The sequence below is a fragment of the Triticum dicoccoides genome, chromosome 3B (assembly GCF_002162155.2).
Source record: "Triticum dicoccoides isolate Atlit2015 ecotype Zavitan chromosome 3B, WEW_v2.0, whole genome shotgun sequence".
NCBI lineage: Eukaryota > Viridiplantae > Streptophyta > Magnoliopsida > Poales > Poaceae > Triticum > Triticum dicoccoides.
The window spans coordinates 350,336,930-350,355,411 of NC_041385.1; the positions used below are offsets into that span (position 1 = coordinate 350,336,930).

An 18,482-nucleotide genomic window follows, 5' to 3' on the forward strand; every position below is an offset into this window, starting at 1 on the left:
TACTCCTTAATTTCAGCGGAACACCGCAACGCAACGCCCACCCATGAAAATTGTGTTATAGAAGAGCCTGTCACTGATTGTCCGGGCCCGCTCCTCAGCAATCGGGATCCGGCTTGCCTGCGCCCATCCGTGCTCCCACTTCATCCTACATCTGTTTTTTTTCTTTTTTCCTTCCTAATCTAATCATCCTCCTGATTTTAACGGGATGGGTCCGGGCCTTTTTTGTTCCAATCAAATCAAGCCACATATGGGAGCACGGATGGGTGCAACTCATGGCGCCACAACTTTATTCGACTTAGCTAACCACAACACCAATTGAAGACCTATGTTTGGTAACGACGCTTATAATATAAGAGCAATCGTGGCTGCGCTATTTATTTATAACTTAGGTTTTTTTAAATCATGAATTTGAAAATATTCATTGATTTTGAGCCAAAGTTCATCATTTTTTAGGAAAAATCTGGAAACTTCAAAAAAAAATCATATATTTTGATACAAAAGTTCATCATTTTTGAATAATAAACTTAAAAAACATCATCAATTTTGAGAAAAATTTAATCATTTTTTAAGAAAAGTTCACACACTTTAAAAAGTTCATTGATTTTAAAAATGTTTATGAAAATGTGAAAAAAGTTCATTATTTTTGAAAAAGAGTTAATCGATTTTGAAAAACCAATATATCAATATTGAAAAAAATCTTATCAAATACAAAAAAATAAAGTTCATCAATTTTGAAGAAAAAGTATATTGAGTTTGAAAAATAGTTCACCGAATTTGGAAAAAGTTCTCAAATTTGAAAAAAAATCATCAATTTTTTTTTAAAAGTTCATCGGCTTTGCAAAAAGTTCATCCGATTTAAATTTTTTTATCAAATTTTAAAAAAAGAAATAGTTCATTAAACTATTAAAAAAGTTCACGAATTGAAAAAAGTTCATTGAAGTTGAAAAAAGTTCATCAAATTCAAAAACTTTCATCAAGTTTAAAAATATTGACGGATTTGAAAAACATCATTGAATGAGGAAAGAACAAAATGAAAAAAAAAGAAAAAAAATAGAAAAAAAGAAAAATAGAAGAAAAATGAAAAGAAAATAAAAAGTAAAACGATGGATGTTAGCACATAAATTCGGGTGGCGGCGTGGTTACTTCATTCCGGAATTAACCATCAAGTCTCCGGTTTGATGCGAACCAATCTGTGGTTGGATGGTTAGAGGGACTGTGGTATCCCCAGCCCACCAGGATTCAAATCCTGGTGCTCGTATTTATTCCTGGATTATTTCAGGACTTCTGGCGATGCACATTCAGTGAAAGGAGACGTTTCCGTCGATGACGAGGTGTCTACGGTAACTTCGTAAATTTTAAGATGATATGTCGGCTCAATCTTTTGGAGGTGCTAATAGGGATAGGGTGTACGTGTGTGTTCATAGAGGTGAGTGTATGCGCGTGTATGTGAGCGCTTGCGTCTGTACTGTGTGTAAAGAAAAAAGTCTCCGGTTTGATTAACTGCACGTGCATGTTTTTTGCGGTATGAAAAAAAAAAAAGAAAACGAGAAAAGCTAGATGGGCCCGGTTCAGCGGGCGACGGGGCGTGCGCCCGTTTGCAAATTGCATTGTAACGGGCGCAGAGGGCGCTGAATAGGATTCGCGAAGTCTCGTCCCAGCAACCGTGCGTCCGCGCCTACGTTACCTTCCTCTCTCCGCTGCGCACGCGGCCTCCAGAAGCTTCCGCCCTCCTCCTCCTTCTCCTCCTCGGCCGCCACCGACCCGACGCGTCCATATATATCCTTCCTTCCCTTCCCTACCGATGTGGAGAAGAGGAGAACAAGGCGTACTCGGGCGGATCAGGGATCGGCGATGGATTTCGAGCTGCGGAGCGCGCGGGAGAAGCTGGAGAGGGAGCAGCGGGAGCGGATGCAGCGCGCTAAGGCCAAAGCCGACCGCGAGCGCCGCGCCAAGGCCGAGGCCGCGCGCCGCCGCGACGCGCTCGAGGCCTCAAACAGGGGGCGCCGCCTCGACGCCGCCCGGGCGCAGGAAGAGGTAACACCCCTCCCCTACCCTACCCTGCACACCTAACCCTCGTCTCATCCATCTCGTATGCTCGGAATCATGGCCGCTGTCTTAGTCTTCGGTGGTCGATCGCGATTACAAGTTTAATTTTGTCCTCCGCCAAATGAACATAGATGCTCCTCCCGAATCTGACTCCTAAACCCAGAAAGGAAACCCTCGATTTGGTCCTCGGTTTTGTTCCAACTAGAATGTCAACCCAGGTATCTGCCCACGTTCAGACAAGCCATGGATTGTTCAATCGTGCCTGTTTCCCTTCCCTCTTTAGAAACCATGATCTCGACTCCCAGCTACTTCGTTAATCCTTTGGGGCCTTGTCGACGATATGTTTTGATTTTGCATCGTCCAATTGTACTTCTTGGTGTTCATGATAAGATAACAATTTCTCTCAAGTATCTACTACTCTTACCTTATGATGATGTTTCACTGGGTGCTGATGATGAACTTCTTTCTATCTAGGCTGACCAGAAAATGGAAGAGGTGATGCAACTAGGAAAGGGGATCTCTTTTTCACACATGTTTGAAGCACTACGATATGACGGTCCGGGGGATAAGATTAAGCTGCCACCATCTTCTTTCAAGGATTTATCCGATCAAGGAGCGCTTGACAAAGGTCCCATGTACTTCAGGCTGTCCAAGGTTAGGGACAGAGTTTCAGGTGCCTCTCCAGATCAAGACGCCGGGGAGTCAACCTGCTGTGGCGTTCTTGAATTCACTGCAAGGGAAGGCTCTGCACAACTCCCACCACATGTCTGGAACAATTTGTTTCAGAGTGACATCCCAGATGTTCCTTTGATTGAGGTTTTGTATGCAAGTTTGCCCAAAGGGACATATGCGAAACTTAAGCCGGAAGGAGTGGGATTCTCGGATCTCCCTAACCATAGAGCTGTCCTTGAAACGGCACTGCGCAATCACGCAACGCTATCTGAAAATGATGTTGTCATGGTCAACTACGGACAACTGCAGTATAAGTTGAAGGTTCTTGAGTTGAAGCCCGCATCAAGTGTTTCTGTGCTGGAGACGGATGTTGAAGTTGACCTTGAGGGACCAGATTCAGTTTTCGACAATGAAGAAAATCAACATGTGCTTGTGCCGCTCGAGACTGGGAAGGTCGAATCTGGAGCTGTGGAAGAAGGGAAGTTCAGGTACTACAAATTTTCTGTCGAGGAAGGTATGGCTGAGAAAGTTGTGTCTGGTTGTGCAAATATTGAGGTTAAGATAGAGTCTGATACAAGTGGCGGTGACACTGATATTTATGTTTCAAGGCATCCTTTAGTATTCCCAACTCAGCACCGTCATGAGTGGTCATCTCATGGGATGGGATCTAAGGTTCTTATACTCAAACCAAAGGATGCTACTTTGGTCAGTGGCCTTTACAGTGTTGGGGTTTACGGTTTCAAGGACACAGCGAAGTTTCAACTTTCTGTAGCTATTAAGGATGTTATTGATAGCCAAAGGATTGGTGAGCAGGGTAGTGTGTCATCAACCGTCAATGGTGACTCAGTGGTTTGTAAGAACTGCAAGCGTCATATATCTAGCCGGACCTCAGTACTTCATGAGGCATACTGTGTGAGGCACAATGTTATTTGCATGCATGATGGATGTGGAGTAGTTCTTCGTAAGGAAGCAGCAGCAGATCATGTGCATTGCAGTAAGTGTGGACAAGCTTTCCAGCAGAGAGAAATGGAGAAGCACATGAAAGTCTTCCATGAGCCGTTGAACTGCCCCTGCGGGGTAGTTCTAGAAAAGGAAGAAATGGTATGCCTTGACTCATCCTATTTATTATCTTCCGCTCTTACAATGTTAGAGTACGTAATGGGCCTAATGGGCCTGGGCTGGCGGTATAGCCCGTTAGTCTTAGGGTTGATTAGAGATAAGGGTCGCTTGCTTAGGGGTCAAGTAAGCCTTGCTTGGGAGTCGAGTAAATCTCTCTATATAAAGAGAGATGTATCAATCTAATCAAGCAAGAATTAAGAAGGAAATCCCTTCCCTCTTGCCCGGCTGTGGGCAAAAAGGTCCCCGTCCGGCCCTCTCGCGCCCTTCTTCTAGCAGCCCCATAACAATTTGGTTCGATCATGTCTTCACCGCCGCCGAGCCCGTCTCTTCCGCTGCCGGTCACCTCGTCACCTCCGGCGACCACCACAACCGTCGCGCCCGCCCCCGCCCGCGCCGGGATCCTCCGTCGCGCCCGCCCCCGCCGTCCTCACCCCGGAGGAGGTGTCCGGGGTGCTGCGGGACCTAACCCAGGCGGGCTAGAAGATCCGCCTGTTCTTGGTCGGGTCCTACGGGCCGCACCCGGCTGCGCCGCCCATCGCCGCACCCGCGCCGCCGTGGCTGCCGTGGCTGCCGCCGCACCAGGCGGCCTTCGCCGCGCTTGCCGGGCCGCTGCAGCTGCCATCCATCGCCACCACCGCCCAGCCCTGGCTGTAGTGGCAGCCGCCGCTCCTGGCGGCCTCCGCCGCGCCCGGCGCTCCGCTGTAGCAGTCGCTGCAGCTGCAGCAGCCATCGCCGGTCAGCTCCATCGCCCAGTATGGGATGCCCTACAACGGGACTGCGACGATCTCGTTCCCGTCAGCGCCGCCGCCATCCCAGGGCGTCCACATCCAGCAGATCAAGTCCCCGCCGTCGCTGTCATCGCTTTCGTCTTGGATCGCTACCCGCCACGTGTCGGCGACGGCGAGGCTGCAGGCTGTTGCGCGCGGCCTCCTGGCGCGTCGGCGTGTGCGGGAGATGCGTGGTCTGCAGCTGCCGCTCCTCTAAGTTGCCCTTCGCTGCGCAATGGACCTTGATCTCGTCCGCTGCGTCGGGGATCTTGGGCATGCGGTTTCCCCCACGGGCGGCGGGCATGCTGTTTACCCCGCGGGCAGCGACCTCAAAGTCTGCGACATGGGCGGTTGGGGGGGCGCACCCCTCCTCGTCATTCTCCATCGCAAGCCCTCCACTCTTTCCTGTGCAGTGCAGACCAACAGCTGTCCGGCGGGGAGAAGGCAGGGTGTCACCGACAGAAGCGCACCGCGTAGCACCACTGCTTTCCGCCGCCGGCCGCTGCGAGGGCGCCTCTGCTGGTCGCTCTTGCAACCACTTTCAGGTGGCCATACACATGCACTTCTTTGGTCTAGGTGGTGTCCATGGGATCCAGATGGCTGTACACGTGCACGTTTGACGTGCGGATGGTGTCCACCTTTTGTTGAGGGGTCCAAAATAAAGCGTTCCAGTTCATTTTAGGTTGAGAGTAATAAAACAAGCCGAGATGTAAAAGGCTTGTTTTTAGGTGTTAGGTTTGTGTTGCGTCGAGTCATGGTTATAAGTTGGTTAGGCTGCAGCTCGAGGACAAGCTGCATGTCCAGGTGGGGTGTAGTGTTAGAGTACGTAATGGGCCTAATGGGCCTGGGCTGGCGGTAAAGCCCGTTAGTCTTAGGGTTAATTAGAGATAAGGGTCGCTTTCTTAGGGGTCAAGTAAGCCTTGCTTGGGAGTCAAGTAAACCTCTTTATATAAAGAAAGGAGATGTATCAATCTAATCAAGCAAGAATTAAGAAGGAAATCCCTTCCCTCTTGCCCGGCCGTGGGCAAAAAGGCTCCCGGCCGGCCCTCTCGCGTCCTCCTTCTAGCAGCCCCATAACATACAACGGATAACATACAACGGATGAACTTTTCAGCTCTTGCAGTTCTATCAAGATTTATCTATTTTCAGCAGTATATGATAATGTGTTATTTCCATCTTACATTTTCAACACTAATCTATTTTCAGCAGTCAACTTGTATCGCTGATATTCTTCACTCATTTCGTACGGCAGAGCCTACATATGCCAAACGACTAACTTGCTTTGTTCTTTAATGTCAGGTCAAACACCAATCCTCAACCTGCCCATTTCGCTTGATTGTGTGCCGTTTCTGTGGCGACACGGTTCAAGCTGGTGGACAGCCGCTAGATGTTCGAGATCGGCTTCGAAACATGTGCGAACATGAGAGTATCTGTGGATCGAGGACTGCGCCATGCGACTCTTGTGGGCGATCGGTCATGCTTAAGGAGATGGACATTCATGCAATTGCTGTCCATCAAAAGAGCTGATTTTATAACCCTACGGGCCGAGCCTCTGTACTGCATATATGTTGGTATTCGTTAAATCTCCCATTGTTTGCTAGTCCATGGAAAACAGTGGCGCGGTGGTGTCCGTTATCTGTTTGTATCTTCCTTCTGTATACATATTATTTATAGTCTACTCCTTTTTTGACACTAGGCTAGTCAAAAAACGTCTTACTGGGACGGAGGGAGTACTTAGACATAAACAACATTTTCGTAACTTCCTTCCGAGGAATAAATATCCACAAATTTGTGTAGCAACTTCAAAGATAGTGGTAACTTTTGTGGCAAGTAGGCGGCTACCAATGTACTCCCTCCGATGCCACAACTAGTCCAGAAATGAAAATGTGTCAGCATCCAAGTTAGAGCAACTCTAGTGGAGTCGTCGTAATAACCATATGTAGGCCAGTCTAGCGGAGTTATTATCTTGTTTCATTGTCATACTTCTTACTTTAGCCGAAAAGGCCATTGAGCCAACATTTTTGAAGGTTGCGAGGGGATCTTTGGAGTGCATTTATATCAAAAACGGTTTGATGTGAACGACATTTTCTCTCTCGTCGTTCTTCCCGTGAGTGACCAGATGGGATAGCCCTTCTAAGGAGTCGCCAAGCAGAATTATTTACTCTATGAGCAATAATTTTGTTTTCCCAACCTTATTAAGACTGACGATTTCCTGATCTCTAACTGCTCTCTTGTGACTCGACGAGGAAATGCGATCATCCTGCAAGGAAGTTTTATATGGAGTCTTGGCACAATCTGCACTAAGAGTATAAGTCCAACAAATAGGAGATCATTGCATCTATAATCCTCGTACTCGCTGGCGACGTCCAACTCAGTCCTGAAACTTGCGTATTGCTTCAATACTGTCACGGTACATGAAAATACGTGGTCAGTACGGTTCCTAAGGTTGAAACGCCAATCCTGGCTCTACACGTCACATACATAGGAGTATCTCATGTTCGCCTACGAGCGCCCGAGTGTGCCGGCCCGTTTCAGCAAACACCGGTTTTGGGAACCTTCTATGATGTTTCCAGGTGGTCTTTTCCGGTTTTGGGAACCTTCTAGAAGGTTTCTAAATCGGCTTTTTCTTTTTCAGTTTTTTCCCTTTTTCATTTTCCTTTTTTCTATTTCTCTTCTTTTTCATTTTTTCTTTTCTTTTTTCTGTTTCTTCCTTCTTTCTATTTTTTTCTTTTTTCCGTTTCTTTCTTTTCTCTTTTTTTCCTTTTTTCTTTTTAAGTTTATTTTCAAATTTTGTTACCGAATTTCAAAAACTGTTCCTATATTTCAGATTTTGTTCATAAATTCAAAAAATGTTCCCATATTACAAAATTTGTTCATAAATTCAAAAAAGCTCCCGGTTTCAAAAATTTTGTTTCAAATTTTCCAATTTTTTTCCAGTTTTCAGATCTTGTTCACAAATTCAAAAAATGTTCCCGTTTTACAAAGTTTCTTCACAAATTCAATAAATGTTCCCGGTTTCAAAAAATTTGTACCAAATTTTCAAAAAATGTTCCTGTTTTTCAAAAATTGTTTGACTTATTTTTGTTCATTTTTTAAAAAATTGTATATAATGACATGGATTTCAAAAAATGTTCCTGTTTTAAAAAAAAATCACAAATTTCAAAAAAGTTCTTATTTTTCAAATTTTTGTTCACGTATTAAAAAATTGTTCGCATTTAAAATTTGTTTGGGATTTTCAAAATTGTTCTCCATTTCGAAATTTGTTCTAAAAATTCAAAATTTGTTTGTTATTTTAAAAATTATTCCCATTTCAAAAGTTTGTTCAAAAATTCTAAAAAAGTTCATGTTTTTGAAAATATTTATGTTCACAAAAAGTTTTGTTCACAATTCAAAATTTGTTCTCCTTTAAAAAATATTCATGTTTTTGAAAAAATCACTATTCAGAAACTTGTTCATATTTTTGAAAAAACTTTTTTGTGTTTATCGAAAATTGATCGTAATTAAAAAAATGTTCCTGTTTTTAATATTCGTCCACAACTTCAAAATTGTTCCTGTCTTGCAAATTTGCTTGCAAATTCGAAAAATTGCTACATTTTTTTAAAAACTCGTGTGAGTTCTGTCAAAAACATTCCTACTTGTAAAAAATATAATCATAATTTACAATAAAAGATCGAAAAAAAGAAAAAAAATTCGATCTGCCAGTGTGACTAGGTCTAAAGTGTTCGCATTGCCTTTTGACCATCAAATTGAATCGGGCGCAGTGGCTAGCAACCCCAGTCTACACGCTCGCGGTCGCGGGTTCGAATCCTAGCTAAGAGCTGTTGTTAACGTTCAGTTTTTGCACCGCTCGTTGCCTTCATGGACCGGCCCAGTTGAGGGAATAACCTATGCGATAGCTCGACAATCTGCCGCAGACCCACAAGCTCTGCCCAACCACTGCCCGAGCGGGCCACCAGGCCAAGTGCGTGATCTTGCTTAACAAGGGGATGCACTATTTAGTATAAGCATATCATTATCTCTTTAAAAATATATGTGAAATTTAAAATACTCATGAGCTTTTTTAAAACGTTCATCGATTCACAAAATGTTCATGATCTAAAAGTAAAACGACGTGTCTATAAAAAATGTCCGTGAATTTTAAAAAATATTCAAAACAATGTTGGGGAATTTAAAAGATATAATTCCATAATTTTAAAAAATGTTTACTGATTCAAAAATGTATTGATGAATTCAAAAATGTCCATCACAAAATAAATGTTTCTGAATTTCAAAAGCTTTTCACGATTTCAAGAAATATTTTCCTATGCATAAAAAACTTGTTGACGAGTTCCAAAAAACATGTACTCAGTTTCAAAAAATATTTGTGAATTCAAAAAATATTCACTAATTTGTAAAAAGTTCATGAATTTAGAAAATGTTCACACCTTCAAAAATATGGTGAACCTGACGAGCGGGGCCAGTCTGACATGTCATACGGCAGAATACACAGTATGTATGCAACATGTAGAGTTAGGACTGACATTTCAACCTTCGGGAAGGAAGTGTGGCGCTTGTGCCCTTATCTTAATGGTCTTATTCGTGTTTTAAGTCATGTTGGCGTTTCTTGCTTGGGCTGAAGCCCCTTTTCCCTGCGATAGCTTAGTACTCTGCATCGCCGGGACCCAATCTCCAGGCAAGCTTCTGCCGTCGTTGGTATGCCAAGTCACGATGCCGTGTGCAAGGCCGTGAGGTGAGCGGCCCGAGGTCCGCTAGGAGCTCCTGAGGCGCGATGCTCAGGAGGCCCCCCTTGACGCATAAGTGGCTTTCGAGAGAGAAAAGGGTTTTCTGCCCTGACGAGATTGCGAAAACGAAGGTTAACCATTGATAGCAAGGCCTGTGCCCGACGCGAGGAAGATGACTTAGCTTAGGCTGCTCGCGACTCGTGAAGGGTTCCTACGTCATGATGGTGTGCTTCCCAGGAGCTTGGTCCTTCGCTTTTGCTCTGAAATGAACAAACACAAGTCCCGCTAGGGGTGCGTGAAAAGATTGTCGTCCTTTGGCATTTCAAGCGATGCCTACACAGCTAGACCACACCCCTCTTCTGGTGTTCCCTATCGAGGTTTGCCCCTCATTTCTTTGCTCACCAAGGTGCTCTATGTCCTCAGGACCCGGCCCACGAGCGAGCTCAGCCGCCGCTGGTATGTCAGGTCGCGATGCCTGGAACAAGGCCAGGGGTGAGGGCCCGAGAGCGAGTTGGGGCTCCTGAGGCGCGATGCTCAAGAGTCCCCCTTTAAACGTTGATACGTCTGCAATGTATCTATAATTTATGAAGTATTCATGCCATGTTTATAATAATTTTATATGGTTTTGGTATGATTTGCGTGGAACTAACCCGGACTGACGTTGTTTTCACCAGAACTACCGTGGTGTTGTTTTTTGTGCAGAAATGAAAGTTCTCCAAACACCGCGAAACTTTTTGTGGATTTTTTATGGACCAGAAGACTACCAATGGGCTAGAGCAGCACCTGGGGGATGCCCCGAGAGGGTCACAACCCACCAAGGCGCCTGGGTCCCCAGGCGCCCCCCGGTGGGTTGTGCCCACCTTGGTGACCTCCCACACCCCCTCTTCGCCCTATAAATTCTCAAATATTCCAAAAACCCTGGAGGAGACACTAGATCAGAAGTTCCGCCGCCGCAAGCCTTTGTAGCCACCGAAAACCAATCGGGAGCCCATTTCGGCACCCTGCCGGAGGGGGAGATCATCACTGGTGGGCATCTTCATCATCCCGGCGGCCACCACGATGAAGAGGGAGTAGTCCACCCTCGGGGCGGAGGGTTTGTACCATTAGCTATGTGTTTAATCTCTCTCTCTCTCTCTCGCGCGCGCGATCTCGAGACGTCACGATCTTGATATATCATGGGCTTTGTTAACATAGATGGATCATATGCTGTTTCTCCCCTCTCTACTCTTGTTGTGATGAATTGAATCTTTATCCTTTGAAGTTTTGTCATGTCGGATTGAATGTTCAGATTTGAGAACACATGATGTATGTCTTGTGGTATGAATACTTGAGGTGACAATGGGGGTATCATATCGATTCACTTGATGTATGTTATGGCATTGAACTTGCGAATTCCCACAGTGACATTGGGATAATCTGTGCATAGGGGTTGATGCACGTTTTCATTATCTTTTATCTGATAGAAACTTTGGGGTCTCCTTATAGTTCTTTGTGTGGATTGAATATTATGATCATAAAGTTGTTTGATTCATATCGTAGAATCAACTCACGGATATTTGTGGTGACATTGGAGTATCTAGGTGACATTAGAGTTGGTTGATGTGTGTCATATGGTGTTATTTTAGTACGAACTCTTGGTTAGATTGATCGGAAAGAAGAGCTTCACGTTATTTTAGTACGAACTCTAGGATAGATTGATCGGAAAGAATAGCTTTGAGGTGGTTTCGTACCCTACAAACAATTTCTATCTTTTGTTCTCCGTTAACATGAACTAGGGAATGATTCTTTATTGCACTTTGAGGGATAATTGAATGGTCCAACTATGTTAGCATTCTTGAGAGATTGCACTAGTGAAAGTACACACCCTTGGCCTCATTTTCCATCATTGCAATACCGTTTGTGCTCCGTTTTACTATTTACTACCTTGCTGTTTTTTATTGTTCGCACTACAAAAACTCATACCTACTATCCATACTACACTTTTATCATCATCTCTTCGCCGAACTAGTGCACCTATACAATTTGCCATTGTATTGGGTGTGTTGGGGACACAAGAGATTTCTTGTATTTGATTGCAGGGTTGCTTGAGAGAGACTATCTTCATCCTATGCCTCCCACTGATTGATAAACCTTAGGTCATCCTCTTGAGGGAAAAATTGCTACTGTCCTACAGAACTCTGCACTTGGAGGCCCAACACGAGTCTACAAGAATAAAGTTGCATAGTAGATATCGAGCTCTTTTCTGGTGCCGTTGCCGGGGAGGTTAGGAAAGCGACACTCACATCCCGTCAACGAAGCTCTTTTGTGGCACTGTTGCTGGGGAGGTGAGTGCTTGAAGGTATATCTTTAGATCTTGCAATCGAATCTTTTCGTTTATTGTTTTATCTCTAGCTTGGTTTATAAAAGAAAACTAAAAAAAATGGAATGGAGGTGGCATCATATTATTCATCTTTATAATGTCTTTCGTGAAAATGATGGAAAGGAAAATTGCGCTCAATTGATAGAGGAAGAATTCTATAAATGTTTGACAAAAAAATCTTTGAATGATGAGCATGATTGCAATATTGTTGGTATGAACTCTTTGAATATCCATGATGCTAACGATATGCAAAGCCATAAGCTTGGGGATGCTATGTTTGATGAAGATGATATTTTTATTCCCCCAAGTTTTGATGTGCAAATTTGTTATAATGGTAGCATGCCTCCTATTTATGATGATTACAATGATGAAAGTGGATTTGGAGAGGTCATGACTTTATTTAGTGATGAATCCACTATTTCGGAAGAGATGTCAATTGATTATGAGAACAAAGTTGCTATCTATGATGATTATGGTGATGACATGTTTGCTATAAATAATAATGATAATCATGAAACTTGTCATCATGATTTTAATTTTCAATCTCATGATAGTTATTTTGTTGAGTTTGCTCCCACTACCATTCATGAGAATAAATTTGCTTATGTGGAGAGTAAGAAAATTTCTATGCTTGTGGATCATGAAAAGAATCCTTTATGTGATAGGTATATTGTTGAATTCATTCTTGATGTTACTGAAAATTATTATGAGGGAGGAACATATGCTTGTACGAATTGCAATAATATCAAGTTTCCTCTCTTTATGTTGAAAGTTATGAAGTTGTGCTTGTTTTGCCTTCCTATGCTAGTTGATTCTTTCTCCCATGAATTATTTGATCACAACAATCCATTTTCATAGGAAGTGGGTTAGACTTAAATGTGCTAGTAATATGCTTCATGATGCTCTCTTTGTGTTTCAACTCTTATCCTTTAGGCGAGCATCATCGAAATCATCATGCCTAGCTAAGAGGCATTAAAGAAAAGCGCTTGTTGGGAGACAACCCAACATTTACCCCTACTATTTTTATGTGTTCACATGGTTATGCTACTGAGTAATAATGTTTTATTGCTTTTGTTTCAACAAAGTGCCAAGTAAAGCCTTTGGGATAGTGTGGATGATAGTTGACTTGAATCTGTGCAAAAACAGAAACTTTTGCGCCTAGTATAGGAATTTACAATTCACTGGAACGTGATTTTGATCTGAATTGTTTACAGGTGATAGATATACAAATTCTCTACGTTATCCTAATTTTTCAGAATTTTTGGAGTTACATAAGTATGCTTGGAGTACAGATTACTTCAGACTGTTCTGTTTTTGACAGATTCTGTTTTCAATGCATATTTTGCTTGTTTTCTAGTTTCTATGGCTTATATTGCTCAATATAAATTGTGGATGCTACAGTAGGCATTGTGTGGAAACAATTATGAATCTTGTCTTTGATAGTACCAAAGTGAAATGGTCTGCTCTTTATCATACTGACCTATCTCACGAAGTTCCGTTAAGTTTTATGTGATTGAAGTTTTCATGTTTTGGGTGAGATATCGATGTCAGGAGAATAAGGAATGACAAGACCCTAAGCTTGGGATGCCCAATGCACTCCCAAGGTAATATTCAAGGAAGATCCAAGCAACTAAGCTTGGGGATGCCCCGGAAGGCATCCCCTCTTTCGTCTCCAACATTATCGATAACCTTAATTGAGGCTATATTTTTATTCGTCACATGATATGAGTTTTGCTTGGAGCATCATTTTATTTTGCTAGGATTTGCTTGCTGTTATTTGGAATAATATTTTGCATCTTTCTTTTCAATAAAAGTGGCAAGGATAGCCATTACCATGCTTATTTTGCAAGTATGTGAGTTGTTGTTTCAAAATAGAAAGTTTGTCGCTTTTGCAAAAATTCCCGAGAAAAGTCAGAATGTGATAAAATGTTGAAACTTTTTGCATAATAAGCTTTGATAAAATTTCTACACTTTGTTAAATTTTCAGAATTTTTTAATTTGAATAAGTATGGATCCTATTGCACTCTTTATAGACTGTTTGCATATGTTTGCTTGTTTAATGATTCTATTTGAGGATAGGAGTATTAAATATGCAGAGGCATTTAGTAGGCAATGTTAAATAATAATATTAGCGATTTGCTACAGTAGAGAATGACAAGGTTTTTGCATTGGTTTATACTAAGTTATCTCACGAGTTCTTGTTGAGTTTTGTGTTGATGAAGTTTTTGAGATTTAGGGAAACCGTGATATAAGAGGAATTAAGGAGACACAAAAGCTCAAGATTTGGGATGCCCAAGGCATCCCAATCTAATATTCCAAGAAGTCTCAAGCATCTAAGCTTGGGGATGCCCCGGTAGGCATCCCACCTTTCTTCTTCGACAATTATCGGTTAGTATCGGTTGAGCCTAAGTTTTTGCTTCTTCACATGAGTTGTGCTATTCTTGGAATGCCATTTTATTCTGTTTTGCTTGTTGTTTTAATAAAATGCTTAGGTCTGGAAGTTTTTAAATAAGAGAGAATCCACAATTGGCTACCCATTTGCTTAACCTCTTGCTTGATCTTCACTTATATCTTTTTTGGAGTAGTTTGTCATTTACTCTTGTGCTCACTTATATCCTATGAGTAGATTGTTAAATGAATTGAATATCATGAAGTTGAAATTATAAGTTCATATCATGCCTAGTGGTAGCTTCACATTGGGTTTAGAAAGTGAAATCTTTTGAAGCTTGACAATCACAATATTGGTCATACAAGCAATTCTTGAATGATTACTATAAGGAAGAGAACTTTCACATGCAAATAAACTATCTTGGAAATCTTTTGTGATTAGCCCCCATCAAAATATTATACGCCAAAATTGTTGATGTTGGACAAGGAAGACAACATAATGATTTATGTCTGTTCATATTCATATAGAAGTTATATTGTCATAGATCCTTCAACATGTGGTGCTTGCCCCCATCTTTGCTAGCCAAAAATTCCGCACCAAGTAGAGATACTACATGTGCATCCAAAAACCCTTAAACCCAAATCTTATTTTCAAGAGTCCACCATACCAACCTAACGATTGAGTAAGATCCTTCAAGTAAGTTGTCATCGGTGCAATAAGGCAATAAAAAATTGCTTCTAAAAGTGTTAGATCATTTAGTGTAAGAGAAAATTGAGCGTTGTACGAACTTGTGATGGCGAAGAATAAAAGCGACAAACTGCATAATAAAGGTTGCCATCATAAGGGGAAATATAATGTGACGTTCTCTTGCACTAAGGTATTGAGCATACAACCAAAAAGCGCATGGCAACCTCTGCTTCCCTCTGCGAAGGGCCTATCTTTTACTTTTATGTATTTACTTTCATGCAAGAGTCAAAGTCTTTCTCTCTATTCCTTTTTATTTTTCTCTTTTGACAAGCATCATGTGGTGAGGAAAGATCTAGGCACATATATCCAGTTGGATATGGATAGCATGAGTTATTATCGTTGACATCACCCTTGAGGTGAATACGCTGGGAGGCGAAATTATAAGCCCCTATCTTTCTATGTGTCCGGTTGAAACGTTTTGCTCATGTGTATGCGGTGAGTGTTAGCCATCATAGAAGACTATATGATGGTTGAGTATGTGGAGCTCTTATTTAGACTCTGTTGAATAAGTTGAATTGCAATTGTTTGGTGACTAAGAATATAGGTTGTTGAGTTTCAAGAGAATTCATTGTTTGAACCTTAACATGTGAATTGGTTGCTACTTGGTCGTGAGAAGTTTTATAAGAAATAATTGCTGTTATGATGCTAGGAAAAGTGATTGAAATTGTCATTGATTAAACTTGTGCACTTTGGTAGCATTCACACTTCATAAATTATTTCTTTTATCATTTACCTACTCGCGAACGAGTAGGAATTAATCTTGGGGATGCTAATACGTCTCCAACATATTTATAATTTATGAAGTATTCATGCCATGTTTACAATAATTTTATATGGTTTTGGTATGATTTGGATGGAACTAACCCGGACTGACGCTGTTTTCACCAGAACTACCATGGTGCTGTCTTTTGCGCAGAAATGAAAGTTCTCCAAACACCACGAAACTTTTTTGTGGATTTTTATGGACCAGAAGACTACCAATGGGCAATAGCAGCACCTGGGGGGTGCCCCAAGGGGGGCACAACCCACCAGGGCGTGCCTGGGGCCCCAAGCGCGCCCCGGTGGGTTGTGCCCACCTCGCTGGCCTCCCGCACCCCCTCTTCGCCCTATAAATTCTCAAATATTCCAAAAACCCTCGGGGAGACCCTAGATCGGAAGTTCCCCCACCGCAAGCCTCTGTAGCCACCAAAAACCAATCAGGAGCCCGTTCCGGCACCCTACCGAAAGGGGAGATCATCACTGCATCTTCATCATCCCGGTGGCCACCACGATGAGGAGGGAGTAGTCCACCCTCGGGGCTGAGGGTTTGTACAAGTAGCTATGTGTTTAGTCTCTCTCTCTCTCTCGCGCGCGATCTCGAGATGTCATGATCTTGATATATCAGGGGCTTTGTTAACATAGATGGATGATATGATGTTTTTCCCCTCTCTACTCTTGTTGTGATGAATTTAATCTTTACCCTTTGAAGTTTTGTCTTGTCGGATTGAATGTTCAGATTTGAAACACAATCTTGCGGTATGAATACTTGAGGTGACAATGGGGTATCATATTGATTCACTTGATGTATGTTATGGTATTCAACTTGCGGATTCCCGCGGTGACATTGGGGTAATCTATGCATAGGGGTTGATGCACGTTTTTATTATCTTTTATCCGATAGAAACTTTGGGGGTCTCCTTGTAGTTCTTTGTGTGGATTGAATATTATGATCATGAAGTTATTTGATGCATATCGTAGAATCAACTCACGGATACTTGTGGTGACATTGGAGTATCTAGGTGACATTGGAGTTGGTTGATGTGTGTCATATGGTGTTATTTTAGTATGAACTCTTGGTTAGATTGATCGGAAAGAATAGCTTCACGTTATTTTGGTACGAACTCTAGGATAGATAGATCGGAAGAATAGCTTTGAGGTGGTTTCGTACCCTACAAACAATTTCTATCTTTTGTTCTCCGCTAACAGGAACTAGGGAGTGATTCTTTATTGCACTCTGAGGGATAATCATATGATCCAACTATGTTAGCATTGTTGAGAGATTGCATTAGTGAAAGTACGCACCCTAGGCCTCATTTTCCATCATTGCAATTCCATTTGTGCTCCGTTTTACTATTTACTACCTTGCTGTTTTTTATTGTCCGCACTACAAAAACTCATATCAATTATCTATACTACACTTTTATCACCATCTGTTCGCCGAACTAGTGCACCTATACAATTTGCCATTGTATCGGGTGTGTTGGGGACACAAGAGATTTCTTGTATTTGATTGCAGGGTTGCTTGAGAGAGACTATCTTCATCCTACGCCTCCCACGGATTGATAAACCTTAGGTCATCCACCTGAGGGAAAATTGCTACTGTCCTACAAAACTCTGCACTTGGAGGCCCAACACGAGTCTACAAGAATAAAGCTGTGTAGTAGACATGAAACATGCAAGCGGATTGCATAAAAAGGAGTGGTTCGCCTCGCAGGGGTTGCATGGAAAAGGACTTTGACCGGTGAAATGCAACGTATGAAGCAATTTTACTTAGCCTTTTGCAGATTAAATCGCTGCCTGATCGAGGTCGGCCCTCCTAAGGCGGTGGCACGTCGCCCAGGCACGCTCGAGTGTCTGCCTCCCGAAGTTCCTGCGTATTAACCAATCACAAAATACAAGGGGCAGCGTGCATTGCTGATCTGCTCATGATTGTTCCGTGAGAAGATAAGGCACTAAGGACCTGATGAGGTGACGTGCACGGGGCCGGCCCGCGAGCCAGAGCTCGGTCGCTTAGATTTATCGACGCTGCAGGGATGGACACGAGCACAGGCGACATGCCGGTAGACCCCTCTCATGGGAAATTTTAGGAGGTGAGCTGCTGACGCGCGAAGCCCATGGGGCAGGGCTTCCGGAGGTGATGAGGCACCAAGCGCAAGGTTAACAGTCACAACATCTCATAAAAGCATAACTGATAATGGGTACATGAACCAAATGATACAGCTGCAGGGATGGGCCCTAACATCTTGAGGAAGATGCAGCCCGAGGGGCGCCCTCAATTGAACAAACCAAAAGTCACCTGGCATCGATGTTGTAGGAGCATCGAGGTAATCAATACAGTGTGCCGTGGAGGCCTGATCCTCATGAGCCTGATGGCTCTAGAGGCTCAGAAGGCTCACGAGACCCGATGAGCTCGCGAGGGTCCGGGACCTCCTGAGACGCCACCACTGAGCGTCGAGCGTCATAAGAGGCCAACGCAAGCCTCGTGAACCGCTGGTATGATGCGCTGATGTTCAGCAGGCCAAACAGCATGCAGACATAGTTGCAGGGGTAGCCGCTGGTGCAGAGACGTGCTATACAAACGGGTTTTACCCCCTTTTCATGCTGGAGTTTTAAACCGTTTCCTAGTGAGTGTGTGTGATAGGGGGGGGGGTCCTTCCCACACAACCCAAAAACGTCGGGGATAGGCCCTCCAGCCAAACACGCGGGGCAAAACAAGCTCGCGTGCGATTGGGCAAGGCATTGAAGCCCAATCATTTTCGTTCATATGTACATCCCACACAGTGAATTCCGGAAAAACGTTTCCGTTCATATGTATATCACACACAGTTTTTTGTGTGGAAACGTTTGTGCAAGGTGGCCTAACACAAACAGTTCTCTACCGGGAGCCATGTGTGATTGTTAGT

The 18,482-nt window shown here is 43.0% G+C and overlaps 1 protein-coding gene across 1 annotated transcript; it reads left to right on the top strand.

Moving 5' to 3' along the window:
• The first annotated feature begins 1,691 nt into the window (after positions 1-1,691).
• On the top strand, positions 1,692-6,296 carry LOC119276045. The gene is made up of 3 exons (XM_037557002.1): positions 1,692-2,034; positions 2,521-3,819; positions 5,904-6,296. The coding sequence occupies exons 1-3, from the start codon at positions 1,852-1,854 to the stop codon at positions 6,129-6,131; spliced, it is 1,710 nt and encodes a 569-aa protein (XP_037412899.1). The 5' UTR covers positions 1,692-1,851; the 3' UTR covers positions 6,132-6,296.
• Positions 6,297-18,482: the final 12,186 nt, after the last annotated feature.

What these genes read in the sequence shown, in the direction of transcription:
- LOC119276045 (XM_037557002.1), top strand. Translation starts at nt 1,852, where the DNA reads ATGGATTTCGAGCTGCGGAGCGCGCGGGAGAAGCTGGAGAGGGAGCAG. An exon ending in CCGCCCGGGCGCAGGAAGAG is followed by an intron (nt 2,035 to 2,520) that starts GTAACACCCCTC and finishes CTTTCTATCTAG; the next exon opens with GCTGACCAGAAAATGGAAGA. An exon ending in TTCTAGAAAAGGAAGAAATG is followed by an intron (nt 3,820 to 5,903) that starts GTATGCCTTGAC and finishes CTTTAATGTCAG; the next exon opens with GTCAAACACCAATCCTCAAC.